At 48.4% G+C, this 23,608-nt stretch overlaps 1 protein-coding gene across 1 annotated transcript in view; it reads left to right on the top strand.

Moving 5' to 3' along the window:
• The window catches only part of Nmt1 (N-myristoyltransferase 1), a 35,514-nt gene extending 15,998 nt beyond the window's left edge, over window positions 1-19,516 (top strand). The window contains exons 3-12 of the mRNA XM_048445844.3: window positions 1,099-1,243; window positions 7,809-7,927; window positions 10,431-10,522; window positions 11,695-11,811; window positions 12,836-13,006; window positions 13,807-13,915; window positions 15,685-15,855; window positions 16,561-16,728; window positions 17,526-17,663; window positions 19,146-19,516. Coding sequence (XP_048301801.1) covers window positions 1,099-1,243; window positions 7,809-7,927; window positions 10,431-10,522; window positions 11,695-11,811; window positions 12,836-13,006; window positions 13,807-13,915; window positions 15,685-15,855; window positions 16,561-16,728; window positions 17,526-17,663; window positions 19,146-19,166 — 1,251 coding nt within the window. The 3' untranslated portion in view covers window positions 19,167-19,516. The remainder of the gene's footprint in view (window positions 1-1,098; window positions 1,244-7,808; window positions 7,928-10,430; window positions 10,523-11,694; window positions 11,812-12,835; window positions 13,007-13,806; window positions 13,916-15,684; window positions 15,856-16,560; window positions 16,729-17,525; window positions 17,664-19,145) is intronic.
• The last annotated feature ends 4,092 nt before the right edge of the window (window positions 19,517-23,608 follow it).

Genomic DNA, 23,608 nt, shown 5'->3' with positions numbered 1-23,608 from the left:
TACCAGGCAAGGTACATGTACAGCCTGTCTATAGAAGTTCAAGGGTAACTTTTGGCAGTAGGATCTCTCCTACCATGTGGGTCCTGGGCATTGAATTCAGGTCGTCAGGCTTGGCAGGAAATGCCTTTACCCACTAAGCCATCTTATCAGCTTCCAATTTTACTTTTTGAAAGATGTCTATGGTTTTAGAACTTGCACCACACATGTGCAGTGTCTGTGGAGGCCAGAGAGAGTGTTGGAACCCCTGAAACTGGAGCCATAGACAGTTGTGAGCTACCATGTGGGTGCTGGAAATCAAACCCTGTCCTCTGGAAGAGCAGTCAGTACTCTTCTCTCCAGCCCCTTCTTTTTGATTTATTTTTTATTTTTATTTTGTTTTTGGTTTTTTGAGACAGAATTTCTCTGTATAGCAGCTCTTGATGTCCTGGAACTCACTTTGTGGACCAGGCTGGCTCAGACTCACAGAGATCCTCCTGCCTCTGCCTCCCAAGTGCTGGGATTAAAGGCGTGAGCCACCATACCCTTCTTTGCCACCTTATTTTTGAGATGGGTTTCTCATTGAATCCGGAGCTTCATGATTTGGCTAGATTGGTTGGGTAACAGGCCCTCCGGGATCCTCCTAGCCTCACCTCCCCAGCAGTGGGATTATGCATATACCACCATTGTCAACTTTTTTATCTTGGTGCTGGAGACCAAACTCAGCTCCTCATGCTGGAATGGCAAGCTCTTTACTAACTGCGCTGTCTCTGTAGTCCTGAACTCTCGGTGTTTTGATGCAGGGTTTCATGTAGCCAAAATGGGCCTCAAACTTCTAATCCTCCTGCCTCTGCCTCCTGAGAGCTAGTATTACAGATGTATATTTCTGTATCAAACTAACTTTTTGTTTGCTTGAGACAGGGTCTCACTATTGAGCACTGATTGGCCAGGAATTCTCTGTGCAAAGTAAGCTAGCTCATGGAGATCTGCCTGTCTCTGCCTACAGTGCTGGAATTAAAGGTGTGCTTTACCACAGCTGGCCTAGCTAACTCTTGAACTCATAATGATTCATAAGTTTTGCTAATACAATGGGTCTTTTCTTTTTCCAACTGTCCTGCCCAGATGAACTCTTTGCCAGCAGAGAGAATCCAGGAAATACAAAAGGCCATTGAGCTGTTCTCAGTGGGTCAGGGACCTGCCAAAACCATGGAGGAGGCCAGCAAACGAAGCTACCAGTTCTGGGATACACAGCCAGTCCCCAAATTGGGTATGTATTTCCTTCTGCAGGTGGAGCGAGGAATGTGCCTTAGCTGTGTTTCTGTGGGAGTTTCATAAGGGAAGGCGATAAGGCCCTGTAGATCTTTGGTGTTTATTTCTGGAGGGTCGTCTTTTAAAGGAGCACATAAAAGGCTGTTGTTCAGAGACCTTAGCATTTCGCAGCAGCACACAGAGAACAGACGATGGTTCTTTTTAGGTCATCAGCATCTTAAATCTGTAGAGAGCAGGGTCTTAATGCATCATGCGTGGGGCTGATGTCCATGGGTCTGTCTTCCCGCTTAGGTTAGTGAGGGACTGTTGTTTGTGTGGACAGATGTGAACTCTGTAGTGGGAAGAGTTCCCAGATTCCTGCTTTCTCTCAGCTAATACATGCTTACTAAATTCAAGTAACAGTCATGGCTCAACTCCAAGAGTACTATATTTTTTGTCAGGTACTCTTAAAAAGTCACAATGAGCCAGGCGGTGGTGGTGCATGCCTTTAATCCCAGCACTTGGGAGGCAGAGCCAGGTGGATCTCTGAGTTTGAGGCCAGCCTGGTCTACAGACTGAGTTCAAAGATAGCCTTCAGAGTTACACAGAGAAACACTGTCTTGAAAAACAAACAGACAAAAAAAGTCCACAATGAAGTCAAAAGTGGTGGCATACTCCTTTATTTCCAGTACCTGGAGGCAGAAACAAGTGGGTCTCTGTGTTTTAAGCAGCTTGATCTACAAGGGAAATTTCAGTCCAGCTGGAGCTACGTAGTGAGGCCTTGTCTGAAAATAAAACTAAAGTTAAAAATGCTGTAATAGGACTGGAAGTCCTGAGTTCAAGTCTCAGCAACTACATGGTGGCTCACAGCCATCTATAATGAGATCTGGTGCCTCCTTCTGGCCTTCAGGCATATATGGAGGTAGAACACTGTATACATGGTAAATAAATTTTTAAAAAATGTTGTAATAAACTTGTAAAGGGATTAGATAGAAATCCCAAATGTATTCCAGAAGCTACTGCACATACTTGAGTTAGAGACAACTGTTAGTCCTGAACCACAGCTGACCTTGGCCGCTGACCTCAGCTCTTTGTGAACAAAGGTTTTATAAGTGATTGAGCTTTGCTTTTGGGACCGTTGGGGACCTAGTTCTTATATATATATATATATATATATATATATATATATATATATATATATATATATATATGTAGCTGAGGAAATAAATTGTGTTTTCTTGTTATATTTTTTAAAATATTTATAATTTTTTGAAATATCTGTATGTGTGTCTATGTGTGCCTGTAATACAGACATAACAGGCAGTTGTGAGTCACCCAATACACATACTGGGGACTGAATTTGGGTCCTCTGCAGCATCTCTCCACTCCAAACACATGCTCTAACATTAAATGCAAGAGATGGTAAAGTGTTCAGTGCTACTAGCCCTCTCCAGTAACATTAGCTTCTAGTACATTGTGGGTTGGGAGGGCAGAGACAAGTCAAATACCAGGATGTGAAAAGACAGCTGTGTCCAACAGCATTTGTCTGTAGAGGTAGACAGCAGATAGAACAGGTGTTTCCTGACTGCAAGTGGTTGGTGTAATGATGGGTAACCAGTTATACAGTAAAAATAGCCAGGCGTGGTGGCACATCCTTTAATCCCAGCACCCTGGAGGCAGAGGTATCTCTGTGAGCTTGAGAACAATGTGGTCTATATAGAAAGTTCCAGAACAGCCAGGGCCATGTCGAGAGATCCTGTCTCCAAAACAGAACAAAACGAAACAAGCTCTACTTTGGAGAAGATGTAGTTGTCAGCTTAGCAACAACACCGATACGATTGTGAGATAAAGCAGGGGGAAGGGAATAGTGAGGGAATGCATGTGCCCGGATTCCAGAAACCTTTGTCTGTCTGCTCCCCATAGCTGCAGTGAGCCTGGTAAGGAGCTAGAAGCATGGGAAGAGTCTCTCGCTCTGCCTTGGTTGAGGTCCCCATAGGCTGCTCTGTGTTCTGGCCCAGGTTTTAGGTAGTCTCTTTTGTGAAGGCTCATGAGGAATTTGCAAGAAAATAACCTTGCTCCAGCCTAGAGAATAGGAGCCGGTGAAGAGATGAGTCGAGAATTGGTCCTGTCTGACCCGTGGCCAGTCAGAAATTAAGGATTCTGTTTCATTGGGTCAGGGGATAAGAGGTGCCACCTTCATCCTCTAAGCTTAAACTAGTCTTCACGGCAGAGACCTCATGTTTCCCTTCTGCAAACCTGGAGAATGGCTCTGTGTGGTTACTTTCTTTTCTCCCACTTAAACAGGGAGGTTTGGTTTGGTTTATCTTTAAAGTGGCTTTTTGTTTTCTTTTCTTTTCTTTTTTTTTTTTTATAAATGTTATTGTGTGTACAGTGTTCTGTCTACATGTACACCTGCAGGTCAGAAGAGGGCATCAGATCTCATTACTGATAGTTGTGAGCCACCATGTGGTTGCTGGGAATTGAACTCAGGACCTCTGGAAGAGTAGTCAGTGCTCTTAACCTCTGAGCCATCTCTCCAGCCCGGCTTTTTGTTTTTAAGACAGGGTCCTTGAACTTGTGGCCAGCCCTACTGCCTCAGCTGTCTAAACTGTGGGATTACAGGCATGAACTACCATTCTCGTGGTTCATGGGAGACTATTGACTGTAAAGGTCATGCAGTATGTTGTGTTGAGTTGGAGCTCTTTGTGGCATAGACCTGCTGTCCCTGCCACTTGGGAGGTAGAGGCAGAAGCAGCTCAGAGTCAAGGCCAGCCTTAGCCACAGATAGAATGAGTTAAAGGCCAGTCTGGATAATGTAGCAAGACCTTGTCTCAAAAAATAAAAAAGCATGCTGTGTTTATAACACATTTCACCTTTAGGGAGTTTTTTTTAATTAAACTCTGTTCTGCTGAAGAGGGCTAGAATTGTTCATAGTTTAGAATCCCTGAAAGTTCGCTTGTGAAGTCCTCCAGACGGTTTTCAGTCTGGACCAGCGCATCTTAAATTTTCTCCACTTTTCTTTTCTTTCTTCCTTATTTATTTGTTGTTTGGTTTGGTTTGGGTTTTGTGTGTGTGTGTGTGTGTGTGTGTGTGTGTGTGTGTGTGTGTGTGTGTGTGACAGGGTTTCTCTTGTGTAGTCCTGGCTGTCTTGGAACTCACTTTGTAGACCAGGCTTTGAACTCACAGAGGTCTGCCTGCTTCTGCCTCCCGAGTCCTGGGATTAAAGGTGTGTGCCGCCATTGCCCATTAGTGGTTCCTTTTAACCTGAAAACTTGTGGTGTATAGGGACAGCTCGGTGTATAGGGACAACTCGGTGTATTAGGGACAACTCGGTGTATTAGGGACGGCTCAGTGGGGAAGGGCACTTGTTGCCAAACCTCATAACCTGAGTTTGATCCGTAGAACTTGATGGAAAGAGAAAAATGACTTCTTGTAACCTGTCTTCTGACTTGCACGTGCATACTGTGGCATGGAAGATAAAACCAAATTTCCAGGCTGGGCATGGTAATGTATAACTGTAATCTCAACACTTGAGAAGTGGAGTTAGAAGGATCAAGAGTTGGAGGCCATGGACTGGAGAGATGGCTCAGAGGTTATAGATGACGAGTTCATTACCACTATCCCCATGAGACAAATCTTAACTGCCTGAGGATCCAGTGCCCTCTTATGACCTCTTAGGATCTATACAATGTGTCACTCTTGGAAAATACATATCTTTAATAAAAATACCCTCATCCGAGAAGTTTCTCCTGGAGTAGAAGGTAATTTGCAGCGTTGAGACCTGATCAGTGTGCCGAAAGTAAAGGACTGCTGAGTGCTCGGCCCTAAGTGGGGTATTCACATCGCACCGCTCCTCCTAAGGTTCGGGGATCTTCAGGGAAGCAGAGAGAACAGTTGTAAGAGGTGGTAGTAGCGTCAGGGAAAGTGTTCTGCAGACCCTACAGGGCATGTGTGAACTCACGGCGATTGTGACAGCCCGTGCAAGGCTTACACTAGCTCTTCCAGACAAAACCTCAGCTTTGTGTGGGAACTGTTGGCATTTGATAGCTGCTGGGAGAGGGAGAGTCAGCTTTCTTTAATGATCTGACCCCTGGCGGGTTAACTACACACCAGGACAGCCCATTCTCATCACTAGCTGTGCAACCAAAACTGGACTCAGTGGAGAAAGAAAAATAAAATCTCAAGCTGGATGGAAATTGTTAAGAAAGTGGTAATGGGAGAAGTTTGGCTGTGAATGTGTTCAGATACATTGTAAGAAATTTTCTAATGAGAATGTTGTGGAAAATTAAAACAAATCAAGAGTTCAAAGCTAGCCTCCAATATGCAGTGAGTTTGAAGTCAGACTGAACTACATGAGATCACATCTCAAAAAAGCATTTCCATAGGGTATGCTTTTTTTATTGCTGTTTTTTGAGACAGGGTTTTCTGGCTGTCCTGGAACTCACTCTGTAGACCAGGTTAGCCTGAAACTCACAAGTCCTCTACTTCTAAGTCCTGGGATTAAAGATGTGTACCACCACTGCCCGGCCAGATGTGCTTGTTATTTTCATGTAAAGAACTGAATCTCACTGGGCATGGACTTCTGACTTTGCTGTAAAACAGGATGTTTTATTTATTTACTTTTTATTTATGTGGGGACTGGAGAGATAGCTCATGGTTGAGAACACTTGCTCGTGCAAAGGATACAGGTTCAGTTTCCAGAACCTATGTTATGCAAACCATCCATAAGTTCGGTTTCAGAGGATCTTACCCCTTCTTCTGACTTACATGGGCACTAGGCACACATATGGTGCATAAACATACAAGCAGGCAAAACACTCATACACATAGAAAAATAAATAAGCTTAAAATTGTATGTGCCTACACCTGTGTGTTTGTGTTAGTTGTGTGTTGGCCTGAGAGGCTAGATAAGGGTGCCGTGTACCACATCCCCTGGAACTGGCCTTACAGGTCCATTATGAGCCACCTGACATGGTGTGAGGAACTGAGCTAGAGTCTTCTGGAAGAATAGTGGTGCTCTTAATCACACCGTCTTCCAGCTGCCCTACAGTAGTCTTGATCTGAGCCAGCGTTTCTATGCCAGTTTATTGGTATTTCATGGCATGTTGGCATGCACGGTGCAACATGCCCATGTGTATTCAGAGCCAAGGCAACAATGAAGCCACATAATACTGCCTAGAATATCGCAGACTTGGTACATGTTTAATTTTCAATTTATTTTTGGTATGTTCAAAACCTTATACAATTACCAAAATTTTCTTGACACCCCATACTCATTATGGCTTGCAGTTTCAGAAGCTTTGGTCTGGAGCAGTTGTTACACGCCCTAAATGAATGGGTCCCTCTTCAGATCATGTCATTCTTTCCTTGTTGAGGGTGCAGGAGCCTTTCTTCCTCTCAGCTCTACCTGTCCCTCTGCGACTCATAGCTGGCCTCCACCTCATGCTGCCCTTGGCTCTGCACCTCTGCCATGGGGGGCTTGACACCTCCAGTGCAGGAAGTAAGTGACTGAGGACAACTGAAAGATGCTAAGAAGTACTCAGAGCGCTGGGTATCTGGTGCATACCTGTAATCCAGCATTAGGAGGCTGAGACAGGAAGATTGCTGTGAGCTACTTAGCATTCATCTCTCTAAAAAAAAAACAAAACTTTAGCTCTTTGTCAGCCTCTTTCCTCTCCAGCCTCATCTAGTTTCATTTCTTCCCTTCTTCATTTCTTCCCTTCTTCTCAGCCTCCCAAGCTCTCCCACAGAGGAGGGGCCCTTTCAGAGGGAGGCTTCCCGGCAGCACAGCGTCTGCAGACCTGTGATTCAACCCAGAGGCATTTGTAGGACTCAAAGCACTGAGCCCTGAGTTGGCACTGGCGGTTAGCTGGCCCACAGGGCTGGAAGCTGAGGCTGTAAGGCCTAGAGAGAGCCTGGCTCCTAGAAGCCATCATCTGACTGAGGAGTGAGCCCAGGTCTTTGCTCTTTACACAAAGGCAGGCTTGTTGCAGCTCCTTACAAATCTGCTCAGGTCAGGGAAGGGTGTCTGAGCTAGAACATGATGACACTCTGCACCAACCAGGAGGCAGGAAGCCAGATCAGCAGTGATGAACATTTGTCATTCAGGAGCCCAAGGGAGATTTATAAGGATTTCCAAAAATGAACCGCCCTGGATCCCAGAGAGGCTTCTGAGGCTTTGCCATGCATTGGCCCTCAGCTACAGACCAAGGTGGCTGGAGAAAGAGTCTACAGTTGCCAAGCATGGAGTGTTCTTCAGCTACATGGTTCTAGGGACAGGGGAAATTAGCTCTGGTGATTTTTTTCTTCATATAAGGTCTCATGTGGCCCAGACTGGCCTTAAACTCACTGTGTAGTAGAAGATGACCTTGAAGTTCTGACCCTTGGGCCTCTACCAAGTGCTGTTGTAGGTGTGCACCATTATGCCCAGGATATGTAGTACTGTGTTCACACCCAGGCCTTTGTACAAGCAAGGTGACCACTCTAGCAGGTGAGCCTCATCCCCAGCCTTCCAGTGAGTGTTTTATACGTGCTCTCCCTCCCCCGTGCTGGCCGACAGTTGACTCCTGGCTGTGCTCTTCTAGGTGAAGTGGTAAATACCCATGGGCCAGTGGAACCCGACAAGGACAACATTCGCCAAGAACCCTACACTCTACCCCAGGGCTTCACCTGGGATGCCTTGGACCTGGGAGACCGTGGTGTGGTAAGTAGGCCTGGCTTGCAGGCAGGACTCTTAGGAGCCGAGCCACAGAGGGCTCAGCAAACCCCATCTGGTACTTTCTGGGCATGCCCCAGATTCCCCACGATAGATATTAGCATCTCATACTTGTAAGACTGAAAGGTGTCCTCTGAAGTTTTTGATTGTAGAGTCTTTATTATTATTATTATTATTTAGAGTCATTATTATTATAATCATTTATATTCCTTTGTCGTTATTTTTGCTTTCTTTTGTTTGTTTGTTTGTTTGTTTTGAGACAGGATCTCTCTGTTATGTAGCCATGTCTGGCTTGGAACTCACTATGTAGACCAGGCTGGCCTTTAATTCATAAAGATAACCTGCCTCTTTGCCTCCCAAGTGCTGGAATTAAAGGCATTCAGCACCACCATCCTGCTGAGACTTGGTTTTATTCATTTTTATTTGTGTGTGATGTATGTGTGTGGGCATACACATGCTTTGGCACACATGTGCTGGTCAGAAGACAACTTTGTGGATTCAGTTCTCTCCCACCTTTGTGACAAACTGAGGCCAACATTAATGTCAGCTTTACCCACTGAGCCATCTTGCTGGCCCCCTTTTTTAGTATTTTTGAGGCAGGATCTCACACTGTAGTCTAGGCTGACCTTGGACTGTTGGTTCTCCTGCTGAGCCTCCTAAGTGATGCCATTAGAGATGTAATAGGCCATGTCTAGTCTTTTATTTCTTGTCTATTTCTTTTATTTGTTTCTGTTTCAAGACAGGGTTTCTCTGTGTAGCTCTGGCTGTCCTAGAACTTGCTCTGTAGACCAGGCTGGCCTCTAATTTAGAGATCTGCCTCCCTAGTGTCTAGGATTAAAGATGTGTGACACCACCACCCAACTTAAAGAATTATTTTTAATATGAGTTTGCATGTGGGTTTGTGAGTCTTAGGGTTGTCTTAGGGTTGAGTTAGTGTCTTAGAGTTGTCACTATGATAAAACACTGAGCAAAACGACTTGGGGAGGAAAGGGTTTGTTTCAGTTCACAACTCCATAACTGACAGAAGCAGGCTACTCTTACAGAGTCATTCTCTCAATTCATATTCCCTCTTTGCAGATATGTGTAGATTGTGTGAAGTTGACAAAAACTAGCCAGCACAGTGCTCATGAGTTTGGGGGACCCACAGAGGTCAGAGGCATTGCATCCCGTGAAGCAACAGTTGCAGATGGTTGTGAACCGCCTGATCTGGGTGTTGAGAAGTGAACCTGGGTCCTCTGGAAGAGCAGCAAATGCTCTTAACCACTGAGACATCTCTCCAGCTCCTTATTTTGACTCCTGATATATGTATGGGGTGGAGGCAGGTGCATGTCCGTGAGTGTGCATAAGCAACTGTGCATCCATATGTTTGATTCTTGTTTTTGAGACAGGGTCTAATTCTGTGGCCCTAGCCGGCCTGGAACTTGCTTTATAGACCAAGGTGGCCTTGAACTCATGGAGTTCCAACTCCCTTCTGAGTGCTGGGATCACAGTCATGCTCCACCACGCCCAGCATCTGTTTTGGGTTTGTTCTTTTTAGGTAGATATCTGCTGGTATTGCAGGTATGTGTCACCTGCGCCTGATGGTGATGCTGGGAACTGAGCCTGAGCTCTGTGCACACTGGACTAGTAGACAACTAACCTACGAGCTGCCCTCTTTTTTACCCTTGAGACAGCCTTATTATGTAGCCCTGGCTAGCCCTGAATTTGAGTCAGCCCTGCTTCAGGCCCAAGTGCTGGAATTGCAAGGCTGCACTGTCACACCTGTTACCTCTTGTTTTGACATCAGGGTCTGAGGAATTTGGACTTTCTTTCTCTGTAAGGAATGATGAAAATGTGAATAATCCCCCCCCCAACTTCTAATCACCTCCACCATGCCTGGTTTAGGAACAGATCTGTTTTGGGAGGGGGGCGGAGGGACAGGAGATAGAGAGGGACAGTGCTCGTGTGCCACAGCGTACCTGTGGAGGTCAGAGGACAGCTCTGTACACTAAGCTGGCAGAGACGACTGCAAGGGCAGAAAAGGGACAGAAATCTGGACTAGATGATAAAATAAAGCTTTTTTTTATATGGCAGTGAACATATTTTTAATATGGCAGTGAAGTAGTTTCTTGACCAATTAGCGTTTTATTAAGCCAGTATGAGTGACAAATTTGCAGTGTACAAGAACGTTTCGCACAGCATTAACCCCCAAAATCATTTCTCCAAAGCATGTTCACAGAAAACGGGAAGCTTTCTCTGATAGATGATGATATTCTAGATGCTTCTGTGTTTTGAAGTCTGTGGCTCTGCCCCCTAGTGGCTCTGTTTCTTATCACAACCATGGGTACTTGTTCTAAAAGAATCCTTGCCATGCCTGAGATGACACAGATTTGTGAGACTTGAGGTGGTTTTCATGGTTAGCCTTGTCCTTCTGTGACGCTCAGAGCCACCAGGCATTGGAGTTGGCGTTCACTTGTCAGAACACCTCAGTGAGCTACTTGTTTCTCTGCAGCTGAAAGAACTCTACACCCTCCTGAATGAGAACTACGTGGAAGATGACGATAACATGTTCCGATTCGATTATTCCCCAGAGTTTCTCCTGTGGTAAGTTGTAAAGGGTGTCTTTATTAGAATTTTATTTAACTTGTAAACAATAGAAATTTATTTCTCATGGTTCTGGAGGCTAGCTCAAAAAATGATCTGTGTCTGGTAATAGCCTAGCCAGCTCCGAGATCTCTTCCAGTTTTAAGGACAAAGCAGATAGCAGAACCACAAAGGAACATGGAGTTCTCATCCTTCCCACGAGCCAGCCTTTGAGGGGCCAGCTGCTGTGTGCTTGAGTTCGTGCATCTGGAGACTTGCTTTAAGTGGTGCTTAGGACTGAAGCCTTCCTTAAAATAGATTGGCTGTGGGAAATGTGCGGAGTTGGTACCCAGATCCTCTACCATATGGCGGCCTTTTGAAGGAAAGGACAGATGAGACCTACTAAGATTTGAAAGAAAGTTCTTCACTATCCAGTTAATGAGCATGTTCATTATAGAATATAGCCTTTCCTGGAGGAGCCGTCTACTAGCCTGAGCTACGTTTAGCTTCTAAGAAGGTAGAAGCATGAGGCCAAAGTAGAGCGGGATTACCCCAGTGCGTAGGGAAGCAGTGAGAGCAGAGACGCTGAGACACAGATGGCAAAGCCCAGGGTTCCCAGGTTAGTCCCTAACCAAAAGACCACTAGCCTCCGAATGGAGATCTCCAGCTCAGGCTGAGGGGAGCATAAGGCTAGGCATGGTGGCACATACCTTTAAAACCGGTACTTAGGAGGTGGAGACAGACAAATCTCTGTGCGTTCAAGGCCAGCCTGTTCTGCATAGAGGGATCTAGGGCAGCTGTTTCAGAAAATAAGAACACAGAACCTAGCATAGGGGTGTACTTATGGCAGAGCCAAGATGGTCACAAGTTTAAGGTCAGCCTCTAGGGTACATAGAGAACCTGTTAGAGAAAAATAACAACTAAAGGCTGGACTTTGTAGCTTAGTGCCAGAGAACTTGCTAGAATATATGTGCAAGACTGGGCACAATCTCCAGCATGACCAAGAAAAAGATGCTTCGAGAAATGCCTATGGTTTGATTCTCTTGGAGTCTAGGAAGCCTTGGTACTAAAGAGGAGGTAGTTAGTTGTTGAGTTCAGGGAAGTGGTAGGACCGGGTCATGGCTCTGGAGACTAAGCGCCTCTCCAGCCTGTTGTTAGCCATAGCACAGTGCCTGTCCTTGTCTTTCTTCCAGGGCTCTCCGGCCACCTGGCTGGCTCCCACAGTGGCACTGTGGGGTTCGAGTGGTCTCAAGTCGGAAACTGGTTGGGTTCATTAGTGCCATCCCAGCAAACATCCACATCTATGACACGTAAGCATCAGCACTTGTCACCGCCTTCTTGCTGGTCTGGGAGGGAGAAGAAAGCTACATGTTTAACTATGAAAGAAAGGTGGAGGGCCCGGGGAAGCATCCATATGCTGGGAATAAAACTCACTGTGGGAACTGTGTGTTTGACATGCATGGTGGCCCTTAAATCCCAACCTTGGGTGACAGGCAGGTGGATCTCCGTGAGTTTAAGGCTAGCCTGATCTACATAGCAAGTTTCAGGCCAGCTAAGGCTACATTGTGAGCCTTTCTGAGTTGTAGCTAGTAGCAGTTAAGTATTTTTCCTGACTGAAGCAAAACTCCCAAGGGAGGGAGTTTTGAAATGGAATTTTCTACCCAACATTTCAAGATGGATGTCAGGGGGCGGGGGTGAAGCCCTCAGTCAAACAGGAGCCTTGTCTGTGACCTGTGCTGAGGCCATCCCTGCCCCAGTCACATGGTGACACACTTGAGCAGCTTCAGAAATGGGCAGGAGCCAGTGTGACCCAGATTGAGATGGGCTCACTGTCATTTGCTGCAGTCTCCTGGGTTTGCAGGCTGTATGGTGATTCTTGTGGGAATCAAAATCTTAGAGTATCTGTCAGTAGTGGTACAAACCTATAGTCTAACCTACGCCTTGGGAGGGAGGGGAAGGAGGGGCGATGGTTTGAGGCTGGCCTGAGTTACTTAGTGAGTTCAAGATCAGCCTTGTCTCAGACCTAGATTAGCCTTGATTTCCTCTGGGGTTTCTTAATGCTAGTTGGGTGTCTGCTACAGGTGGGACTCTCAGCCCACTCACAGGGATTCCACGGGAGATGCTCGTGCTGCCTTCAGATAAAGGCATCGCAGGCCTCCTCTTCCCCTCTGAAGCAGAGGACGTGAGGCAAGCTGGAAAGTGGTAGTGGGTGGGATCCCCAGTCACTGCTGGTGCAGATGACAGCAAAGTGCACCCCTGCAGGTGTGGCTCTGCTAACGGGCTCCCACCATGTCGTGAGGAGCACCTTGGCAGCCAGCATTTTGCCTCCTTCAGAGAGAAGAAGATGGTGGAAATTAACTTCCTGTGCGTCCACAAGAAGCTGCGCTCCAAGAGGGTGGCTCCAGTCTTGATCCGCGAGATAACCCGGAGGGTCCACTTGGAGGGCATTTTCCAAGCTGTTTACACTGCGGGAGTGGTACTACCAAAGCCTGTTGGCACCTGCAGGTAAAAATTGCTTCCTGTGGGTCTTGGGAACGCAGGTGCCTGGCTCTAGCAGAGAATATGTCACTGAGACACAGCATTGCCCTGCTCTGTGCCTGGTCAGGGGGGTGTGGGTGGCTGGGTGACTAGCAGGAGCCAGGTGGAGAACATTTTGGGAATGTGGGGGAGAGTGTGGTTCAGACCAACTGGAAAGAAATTCTCAAACCGGATTGCCACCAGTTAGAGATGAGGGTTTTGTTTTTAAGGATGAGGCCAAACCTGGGTTTTCACAGAAAATGCCTTTAAGTTTTAAGTATTTGACTTGGCTTCATTTATAAATACTTTGTGGATCAGAGGGAGCTTGTCTGATCCCTGTGTGATCTAAGGACAACCTCCACCTTGGAAAATTGCTTGAAATAATAGAATAATCTCAGCCTAGAGAACCGCAAAATTAATAACCCCAGGTAACTAGAGAGGAGGCTGAAGAGAGGATGGACACATCTACCCGTCTTCTCTGACCTGGTTCCAGGAGCCGCTTGTGCTCCCCAGACAGCTGCTCTACAGAAGAATGGCTTTTGAAATGGAAAACTAGGGAGGAAAAGTTCTTGGAGGGCCCTTGGCAGCCCTGACCACTGGAGGAAGCTGAGCCTACGCCTCCAAAAAGGAGGTCATGACACCTGCCCGCCATCTGGAGGTCCCCTACCCTTGTCCTCCTAATTAGCGGGGCCAGCCAGCGTCCTCTGAGGTCAGACAGGACTGTCCTCCTAAGTAGCGGGACCAGCCAGCGTCCTCTGAGGTCAGACAGGACATTTATGTCCCTACAGGTACTGGCATCGGTCCCTAAACCCTCGGAAACTGATTGAAGTGAAGTTCTCCCACCTGAGCAGAAATATGACAATGCAGCGCACCATGAAGCTGTACCGACTGCCGGAGGCCAGTGGTGCTTGGGTGGCGGGCAGGCGGGATGGGGGGCAGGTGTGGGGATGTGGGGAGCCCCTAGTCACCAGGTTCTTGTGTCTGTCTACAAGGGTTATTTTTATTTCATTTTCTTGGTTTTCCCAAATCTCTGCCTGGCTTAGCATCCCTGCTGACTGGGATTAAAGGCATATGCCACCACCACCCCAGCAAGAACCCAGATTTCTGCTCCCTCCCCGACACCCAGGCTCTGAGGAATTGCACAGCCTGGAGTAACCAGGTCTTCGGTTCTAGATCTTAGTCTGCCTACTTTCCCAAAGAAATGGGTGTCTTGTTCTCTAGTCGTGCCTGCTTTCAGGACTGAGCTGTGACCTGGCCTCAGAGCACATGCAGGTGCCTGTCAATCCATACAGAGTGCTTGCTGCTCAAACGTCTGCTAGGTTGAATGTTGATCTGTACATGGGCTTTCTCACCTTGGCTGAGGTCTCACACTGGGTTAGGGTCGTTGTCCTGTCTTAAGAGAGTGCTACATCATAGTACATATTGCCAAAACAGATTTGGAAAGCTGGGTGTGGTGTCTTGTGCCTGTGATCCCAGTAGTCAGGATGAGGAAAATGAGGAGTTCAAGGCCAGTCTTGGTATAGCAAGCTTAAGGCCAGCCTGGGCTACATGAGACCCTGTCTCAAAAGAAAGAAAGAGAGAGAGAGAGGAAAGGAAGGAAGGGAGAAAGGAAAGAAAGGAGAGATTGGGGAAAAAAAGTTAGGGCTGTGGGAGATGTCTTCTCCCGCGTCATGCTGTCACCTCTCCCTCATCCTAGGCAGGTAGAGAGGCATATTCAGGTGTTCTGGGATCCAAAAGAGTGTGTGGATCTCCCGATATTTGTGTAAGAAACCCAGTGTGGGTATATTTTCAGGGTTTGAGAGGTCACTATGGGGACAGCCGTGATGAATGAGGTCAGCAAGCATTTTCTAGAGAGATCAAGATTATCAAGGAAATTTGAAGGGTAGAGGTTCAGACTGAAGTTTTGTGCACATTTATTTGTGTGTCTAAACGATCTCCAGCGTCGTTCTCTGCCTTCTGCTTTGTTTTACGGTAGGGTCTCTATGTTTGCCTGTGTACCCCAGCTTACTGACTCAAGTTACTCTGCATTCCTACTGTCTCTGCCTCTCTTCTCCCTGGAGGAGCATTAGGAGGACAGGTGCTCACACTATTGCACCTGGCTTTTACATGGGTTGTGGGATTTGAACTCGGGTCCTCACACTTACACAGTAAGCACTTTTACCCACTGCACCATCTCCCTAGCTCCACACTGAAGTTGTAAAAGTGGTCCCTGTCCTGGTTGTGTCATATGGTACATATCATTTGTGACTCTGCTCTTTCCAGTTTGGACCAGCACTCTTGTGTGGCCCTGAGCCACTGGGGATAGTCTGTTAGCCCTAGGACTTGTTCTGCAGGATCATGTGATTTCCTTCCTCTGAATTCGATTGGCCCTAGGGTAGCAGGTCACATGCTTTGTAGAGAGAGACACAAGGAAGGGAAGGAGACATATTTTCTTAGGGTAGACTAGACCCACATAGATAGAAACGAATGTCACTGTTTCTATCTGTCCCAACATTTGCCCTGCCAAGGAGGGAAGAGCGAGCCAGATTCCCAGAGGTAGGCTGAGTCTGGGTGCTCCGAGGTCTAGGGGTGATGCTGAGGATGGCCTGGGTTTTGCTCTTGAGGGCCTCTGGTCAGGTCTAGGCTGATAGGCATATCTGATGCCATCTTTTCTGTCTTCCTTCCAGACCCCCAAGACAGCCGGGCTACGACCAATGGAGAAGAAGGACATTCCAGTGGTGCACCAGCTGCTCACCAGGTACTTGAAGCAGTTCCACCTCACGCCGGTCATGAGCCAGGAGGAGGTGGAGCACTGGTTCTACCCCCAAGAGAACATCATTGACACTTTTGTGGTAGAGGTGAGTTGTTCCAATCCCAGAGAAACAGCTGGGTTCCCAGAGAGCTGGTATCGCCATGTTAGGCTTCCTGAAGTCTTTGTTTGGTCCTCAACAAATCGGCATCATAGTTTATATTTGTTGAAAGATACCTTTGATCCCCCACCTCTGCTCAATACAGAATAGAGAGCACCACACCTCTTAATCAGGCGAGCCTCTGCATCTCTGCTTGAGCTAGTGTGGTCCAGATACTAAAACCGAAGTCTGAGAATGTGAGCCACATGAAGAAACTCCTGGCCATGCCCAGCAGAGTTTCTTAGCCCACAGTCCAGCCTGGTTGTCCTCAAGAGCCCTTAGCCTCTTGCCGCACATGCAATGTTCACCCCTCTCATCTGCCTGAAAATGGGGTGAGAGAGCCGGGCAGTGGTGGCGCACGCCTTTACTCCCAGCACTAGGGAGGATCTCTGTGAGTTTGAGTCAAGCCTGGTCTATAGAGTGAGTTCCAGGACAGACCCCTAAAGCTACACAGAGAAACCCTGTCTCAAAACAAAACAACAACAAAAAAAGACAGCGAGGAGAAAGAAAGAAAGACAGGAAGGAAGGAAGGAAGGAAGGAAGGAAGGAAGGAAGGAAGGAAGGAAAAGGAAAATGGTGTAAGAGTAAGATGGTCTCTGGGCTGCCTGCTGTCTGCATGTGATATAATGCCTTTTTATTTAATCTTTCCTTCAGAATGCGAACGGTGAGGTGACGGATTTCCTGAGCTTTTACACACTTCCCTCCACCATCATGAACCATCCAACCCACAAGAGTCTAAAAGCTGCCTACTCCTTCTACAACGTCCACACCCAGACCCCTCTTCTAGACCTTATGAGCGACGCCCTTGTTCTAGCCAAAATGGTGAGAAGCAGATCGGACCAGATGGTCTGGGGAAACTCGAGGGAGGCCTTTTAGCAGCAGTGAGCACAGCTCAGGAGTTTGCTACCCATAGGCTGGGAGGCCTTGAGCTTCCTTAGTCCCCAGCAGTTCTCAGCCACACACTCCAGTCTAGAAGAGGGTCGGAGTCACTGAACTCCTTGGTTGGGGAGCCTGACTGGGCAGCCAGCTTCAGGGTTAGGGTTCTTTTGGCTCTGCAGCATGGGAGGGGAGCCTGGGCTCTGCCCTGGTGAATGATTGGAATGGCTGGCTGGAAGGCGGAGGTGGTAGGGCCTCTCGTCAGTCAGTCGTCCTGCTCTTCTTCTCAAAGTTCCTGTGCCTTCTTGGACCCAGGCCAGCCTCTGTGGGCAGGCCAGTCCTCCATGAGAACAGATCAAGTTGGTGAGATTTTAGAAGTGTCCTTGTCACAGTGTCAAGCAGCCTATAATGCATGTCATAACAGTGCACACTGGGAACCTGGGAGTTGAGTGGCCATAGAGTTAGGAAGCTGATAGGAACTGACTCTTTGTGGAGGAGCAGGCTCCAGTTTTGATCCTCTCAGAGAGACACTGAAGAAGGCTGGCCTGTGAGGGGCCTGAGAACGGTCTTGGAAGTTAGTTCATCTGGAGACCTCAGTGCTAACGGGAGTTTGCTGACCAGGATGTAGCTGGAGCCTCCGAAGGAAATGCCCTATGGCTGGCTGGCTGTTGGACAACAGGGGGAAGGAGGGGGGAGCAGCCTCCTGGCCTCACCTGTTGTCATTTCTCCTTGCTACCCTGCAGAAAGGGTTTGATGTGTTCAATGCACTGGATCTCATGGAGAACAAGACATTCCTGGAGAAGCTTAAGTTTGGCATAGGGGACGGCAACCTGCAGTATTATCTGTACAATTGGAAGTGCCCTAGCATGGGGGCTGAGAAGGTATGTATATCACAGCCCGCGGCTGAGCAGCCAGTCAGGGAGCCGGCGGCTCCAGCATTGTAAAACAGCGCAGAAATGGTGCATCAGTCTAGGCCTCCAATTGGTGCTTAGGCCTTGAAAAGTCAGATCCATCTGATGACCAGGCCAGCTGGTGAGGGTGAACAGGCAAGGAGCCTCTCTTCCTGTCTGTTGGGGCAGGGCATCCGATGCTGTCATTTTAGTTGTTTACTGGTCCTGGAGTTGAACCTACAGCCTCACGTAAGCTAGGTAACTGTGTGCCTTGAATTTCTTTTTCTTTTTTTCTTTTTTTTTAAATATTTATTTATTTATTTATTATGTATACAATATTCTGTCTGTGTATATGCCTGAAGGCCAGAAGAGGGCACCAGATCCCATTACAGATGGTTGTGAACCACCATGTGGTTGTTGGGAATTGAACTCAGGACCTTTGGAAGAGTAGGCAATGCTCTTAACCTCTGAGCCATCTCTCCAGCCCTTGAATTTCTTTTTCTTTTCTTTATTTGTTTTTTTTCTTTCTTTTTTTTAATTAATTTATTTATTTTACACACCAACCAGTTTCCCCTCCCTCCTCTCCTCCCATTCCCACCTCCCCATCCACTCTTGCTCCGTCTCCATTCAGAAGGGGTGAGGCCTCCCACGGGAGTCAGTAAAGCATGGCATATCACGTTGAGGCAGAACCAAGCTCCTCCTCCTAGCATCAAGACTGGGCAAGGCATCCCGCCATAGGGGATAGGCTCCAAAGAGCCAGCTATGCGTCAGAGACAAGACTTCCTTAAATTTAAAGATGTATGTATGTATGTATGTATTTAATTTGAGACAGGGTCTCACTATGTAGCCTAGAACTTGCCATGTTGACCAAGATGGCCTTGAACTCACTGGTCGAAGAGTCTGCCTGCCTTTGCCTCCCAAATGCTGGGACTGAAGATGTGACACAATACTTTGTTCTTTTTTGGGTACAGGATCTCACTAAGTTGCCCAGGCTGGCCTTAACCTCAGACTTTGAACTTAAGGCTCTCCTGCCTCCTGTTCTCAAGGGGCTGGAGTCACAGACCTGCACCATCAGGCCCACGGTTTTGAGGAACTCATGAGTTGAACTACACGTGGTTAGCCAGTTAGGGTCTGTGTTTCCTGTCTTAGGCTGCCATTCTTGTCTCAGTGTGGCCCTTTCTTGCCCTCTGATCCCCCACCTCCTCAGCACATCCAGTGTTTACAGTGTGCTGCCCGTGAGCTGGGTGCGTAGGTGCAGTGTTCTTCAGGTTGCCACCACTGCCTTCCTTTAATAAGGGTCTGCTAGAAGTGTACACCCAGCGAAGGCTGGGTACGAAGCCTGCGCACAGCGTCTGCTCTCCCACAGCGGACGTTTTCCTCTGAGCTCAGTGGGACTGAATCACAGGACTGGGGAGACAGGAAAGCCCTGGACATTGTCAACTCAACATGACCTTTCCCCATTGGCTCTCCTAGGTTGGGTTGGTGTTACAGTAACCAGTTGCTACAGTAACCAGTGAGATTCTGGATAAAGCCACTGAGAATTCAAACCAGGAAGCGGAACCCCACCACTTGTTGGTCCAACTTTCACAAATGTGAGATTTCTGGCAAACAGAACTGAACCGAACCGGCTTTATCAAACCGCCAGCGAACTTGACAATTATATTGCAATGGCGTAGGCTGCGTGATGTCACCTTTGGCCATGTTTCTGGTCTCCCTGTTTTCAGTGAATAGCATCCTCGTGCAGCCGTGATCAAGGGAATGTAACTGCTGAACCTAGCTCGTGATTGGCATATTATGGAGTTAACGGGTGAATAATAAAAGTATATATATTATATATATATAAATATTTTAAATATCTTTCATGTTCCAAATGTACAAGGATGTTGGTCTCTAATGAAAAAAAGAAGCTGAATCCAGTCATTCTACAAAATAGAGCCCGAGGGCAGTGGCAGACAGACATGTATGGCAGTTATTGTTTCTTCAGAAGCAGGTGGCTGTTCTCGGGGAGCAGGAGAAAGGGGATCTAGGGGGCCTCACCCAGTCCCCCTTTGGAATTGGCTGCCTGGCTGGCTTTGAACAAGAAGGGAAGGTGGAGGGGCTGCTAGCTCAGGAGAGGGCTTGCGTCTCCAGGATGGCAGGACTAGCTCCTGGGGTGGGGCTGACCTGGGAAGAGGCCAGGCTACTGCATCCTGAGACTAGGAAATGGTGACAATCATGGAAACAGATTTCCTTAATCGAGTCCCTCTTCCACCTCCTGGACCTTCTGTAGAAAATGATCCGACCAAGTGATTTTAAAGGCATTTGAGCCGGCTGGTGCCAACTTTCCAGGCACGCGTTCCTTGTGAGACTTTGCCATCACCACCTAGGATGGTTGGCTATTTCAAAGGGACCTTGGACCTCTTTGTAGTATCTGGATCTTGTGGAGACCATGTCAGTGCAAGCTGTCATCTTGGTGCAAAGAGGGAGTATGCCAGGGAGGCTGAGCAGGGGTAGTATGGTGATGCCCAGGCCCTTCAGCCCCAGCCCCTGCCTGTGCCTTTGAACCCATCAGCTGTCTCCTTCTGTGGTCCTTCGTCTCCTTTCCAGGATGTGCAGCCCACAGTGGCAGCAGGAAACAGTCACTAGAGATGACCTAGACTTGGCACATCACCGCTGTCTGACCACCACCAGTGCTGTTGTGTGGGTTTTGTGGTGGCAGTGATGGTCATTATTGCTGCCAGGTCCTCCAGAAGTCATCAAGCCCCTGAGCACATGGCTGCCCGTGTGGGCATTCTACAGTGGGGTTCAGCCAAGTGGCCTAGGAGGACTGGGCTGTACTGTCAGCAAGCCACATCGAGCTCCTTGTAACTTGTGCTCTAGGAGAACGCCCTAAATGATATGTAGTGGGGGTTTCCTTACTCTTTCACCTCTTGGCATCTTGCGGGTGGGGGTGGGGGCTTGTAGGAGAAAGAAGCCTTAGCCACGAGCCAGGTTCAGCCTTGTCCCCTGAACTGAAGCTGATCTGCGGGCGAGCAGGGGTTTGCGTCAGGCTGCGACTTCTACAGAAGCTACCACTGCATCTCCTCAGCTGAGGGAATGTGTGCCTGGGATGCTGCCTGCTTCGTAGACTGCCGCTGTGGGCTGAAACTCTGCTGTGGGGTTCTCCTCGGAGGGTTCTAGGACCCTTCTTCCTGTCACTGTCCTGTACTGGGAACTGCAAGTGCCAGCGAAGGGGGCTGACTTGTGACTCCAAGGTCCTCAGACCAAAGAAACTGCTGCAAAATGTGCACTGAGTTCTACCGATGGGAGGAGTCAGAGAGGCAGGGGCTCCCCTCAGCCTCACAGTCATCAGACGCGGTGTTCTAAGTGCCCATACTCAAAGGAACAAAGCACTCAGTCTTTCCTACTTGGGCGGGCCTGGAATGTGGAAAGGCCTCCTCTCTTCATCTTCATCAGTTGGGAGCCTGCTCTCAGCTCAAATTGCCTCTGAGATTTGGGGTATACAAATCTGGAGTGAGCTTTGGTTTCATTGACCCCGGTCATGGAACAAAACAGTGAGTCCTGGGGGCTGCCCTGGAAGAAACAGATCCGCTGACAACAACTCTGTCCCCAAAACCAGGTGACTTGCTCTGCTTCTGTTGTTGCCTCATGATGGGCGCCCTGCCCAGGTCTGCAGGAGTTGGCTCAGGGTTGTTTTTAAGTCTTGTTTTTATCCAAGCTGTCCTGGTGTCTTCGTTCAACCCTCATGGGAATTGGGGCTAAAGAGCACCGTCATGGGGTTCAAAGCTGCTCCACAGTCTTAGAAGAATGGCAGCCCTGTGACTGGCTTGAACCAAACAAGAAGGGCCCTGGGGCCGCCAAGCTGACCTGTCTCAGTCAGCCACTGTTAGAAGGCCTCTGTGGGCCTGGTCCCAGCCCTCCACCATGCCCTGAAGACCTTCCCTCCCTGCCTTTGGATTGACTGTACCATGAATTCCAGTCTATAGGAAGTGAGCTGGGTAGAAAAGCCTTAACCCTGGATTGAGGCCTACATGGGGCTCACTCCCCACTCGTGCCTGTGTCTGGAGGTACTGGCATCTGAAGGTTGACTCACACCAAGCTCTACTAACACTTTTTTTTTTTAATGGAAAATTTCAGGCCTTGCCCTTCTTTTTGCCATTTGTCCTCCTTACATGCTGGCACTCTGAAGTAAGTGTCTTTGTGGTATTGAATTCTGTCTCCAAAGATGACCAGCATTAAACCAACCTGGGGGCCTGAAGGCCCTGGACAGTTTTCACTGGCCTGTCTACAGCCTAAGAGAGAGAGACTCTCAGGTCAGGAAAGGCAACTGGAGTGTCTCTTGTGGCGTGGTCGGCCTGCCCTGGAACCAGAGGAGACCTGTCTTGTCCTGCTGCAAAGCGCAGGGTCTCCAGACACTCACCTAAGGAGATTTAGGACAGTCTCATTGACTTAAACTGAATGGCAAGCAGGTGCTGCATTTGGGGCCAGGGAGAGGGCTTCACTTTTGTTTTGGCTTTTCTTTGGGCTGTACCGGGGGCATTCATTGCCGGGGTGGGGGTGGGGGTGGGGGGCAGAGCTACCAAACGCGTTGTTCCACACAGTACATCTATCTCACTTGTTTCTAATAAAGGAAGCAGCTCAACGGACTGGTCTCTCCTGGTGTTCCTCTGGTCAGCAGCAGGTGGCAGTGGAGCAGGGCCAGGTTAGGGCGGGGTGACAGGAAAGCCCCACTCCCCAGGACCACCATCACCAGGCCAGCTTTACAAGATCTCTTTCAGGGCACGTATGACGTTCTCCCTAGCCTTCCCATCCCACAGAGGAGCTGGCACTGAGGCATCAGTGAGAACTCTGCCACCAGCGTGCGTGTGAATGTAAGAGGGGGAGAGGGAGATGGTGGAGGCACACCTGCCTCAGGGATCCTTTTCTCCCCTTCCAGGCATTGAACTCGGGTCAGCAATTCTGCACCGAGCACTTACCTGCTGATCCTAACCCTCGATTGACCTTTTGTTTGAGACAGTCTCAGTAGGAATCCAAGGCTGGCCCTTTAATCCTACACCAGCCTCTCAATAGTTGGGATTAAAGGCCTGTCCCACCAGGCCCAGCTAAAGAATGCGGCTGTACTGTGGGTTAGCTCGGGGAGGTCAAGCAAGCCCTTCTGGGACCTCCAGCTCCCCCTAGCGGTACTTTTTTTTACAACGTGACAGGTCCTCCAGCTCCCCCTAGCGGTACTTTTTTTACAACGTGACAGGTTGCCAGGCCCTGTAACCTGTTCTCTTCCTGTGGAAATTACCCATCCTGACCCGTGGTCCTTTCCAATCCCCCACAGCTAGCACATCCCAACTGGACTTGGCTTCAGCTGTGTCCCCGCCAGGGCTTGTGGTCTGCCTGCATTGCCCATCCTCTCTAGGCTGCTCCAGATCCTCATCATTTTTGTAAACATGTAGTGAATCCCTCCGTCAGAGAAGCAAAGCCCTTCCTGGTTTGGGCCTTGAGGTGGCAGAAATGGTGTCCTAGCCTCAAGCTTTGGTTTCTATAGGACTTGGAGCCAATGCAAGGCCAGCCTAGCCCCACCCCCACCTTGCCCATGGCTAATACTGCCGCCCTATGGAATCTCAAATGCCACAGCCTAAGTTCCATTAAGTTCCTTCCTGACAGGTTGGCCCATGAGTCTCTCAGTGACACTTTCCCATTGTCACAGGGGCAGGCAGCACCCTGGTATTCATCTCCTCTGGGGCTGCCTGTCACTGGAATGTGCCCTGCTGAGCTTGCTCCCTCCCCATTTAAGGAGAAGGGACCTTAGGAATTAGTTTTGGCACCAGCTTTAAGCCAAAGGCCATGGCACCTCCTGTAGCCACCCCTGGCTGTCTTGGACAAAACCCAGATCTCACTGGGAGAAGAGGTCCCAGCAGCTCTCGCTCCAGCCTGTCCCTCTGCCCATGGCCTGGGGAGTACAGTGA

Source organism: Myodes glareolus, chromosome 9 (genome assembly GCF_982192425.1).
Source record: "Myodes glareolus chromosome 9, mMyoGla1.1, whole genome shotgun sequence".
NCBI lineage: Eukaryota > Metazoa > Chordata > Mammalia > Rodentia > Cricetidae > Myodes > Myodes glareolus.
The sequence above is the reverse complement of the archived record's forward strand: the minus strand, read 5'-3'. Positions and strand labels throughout refer to the sequence as shown.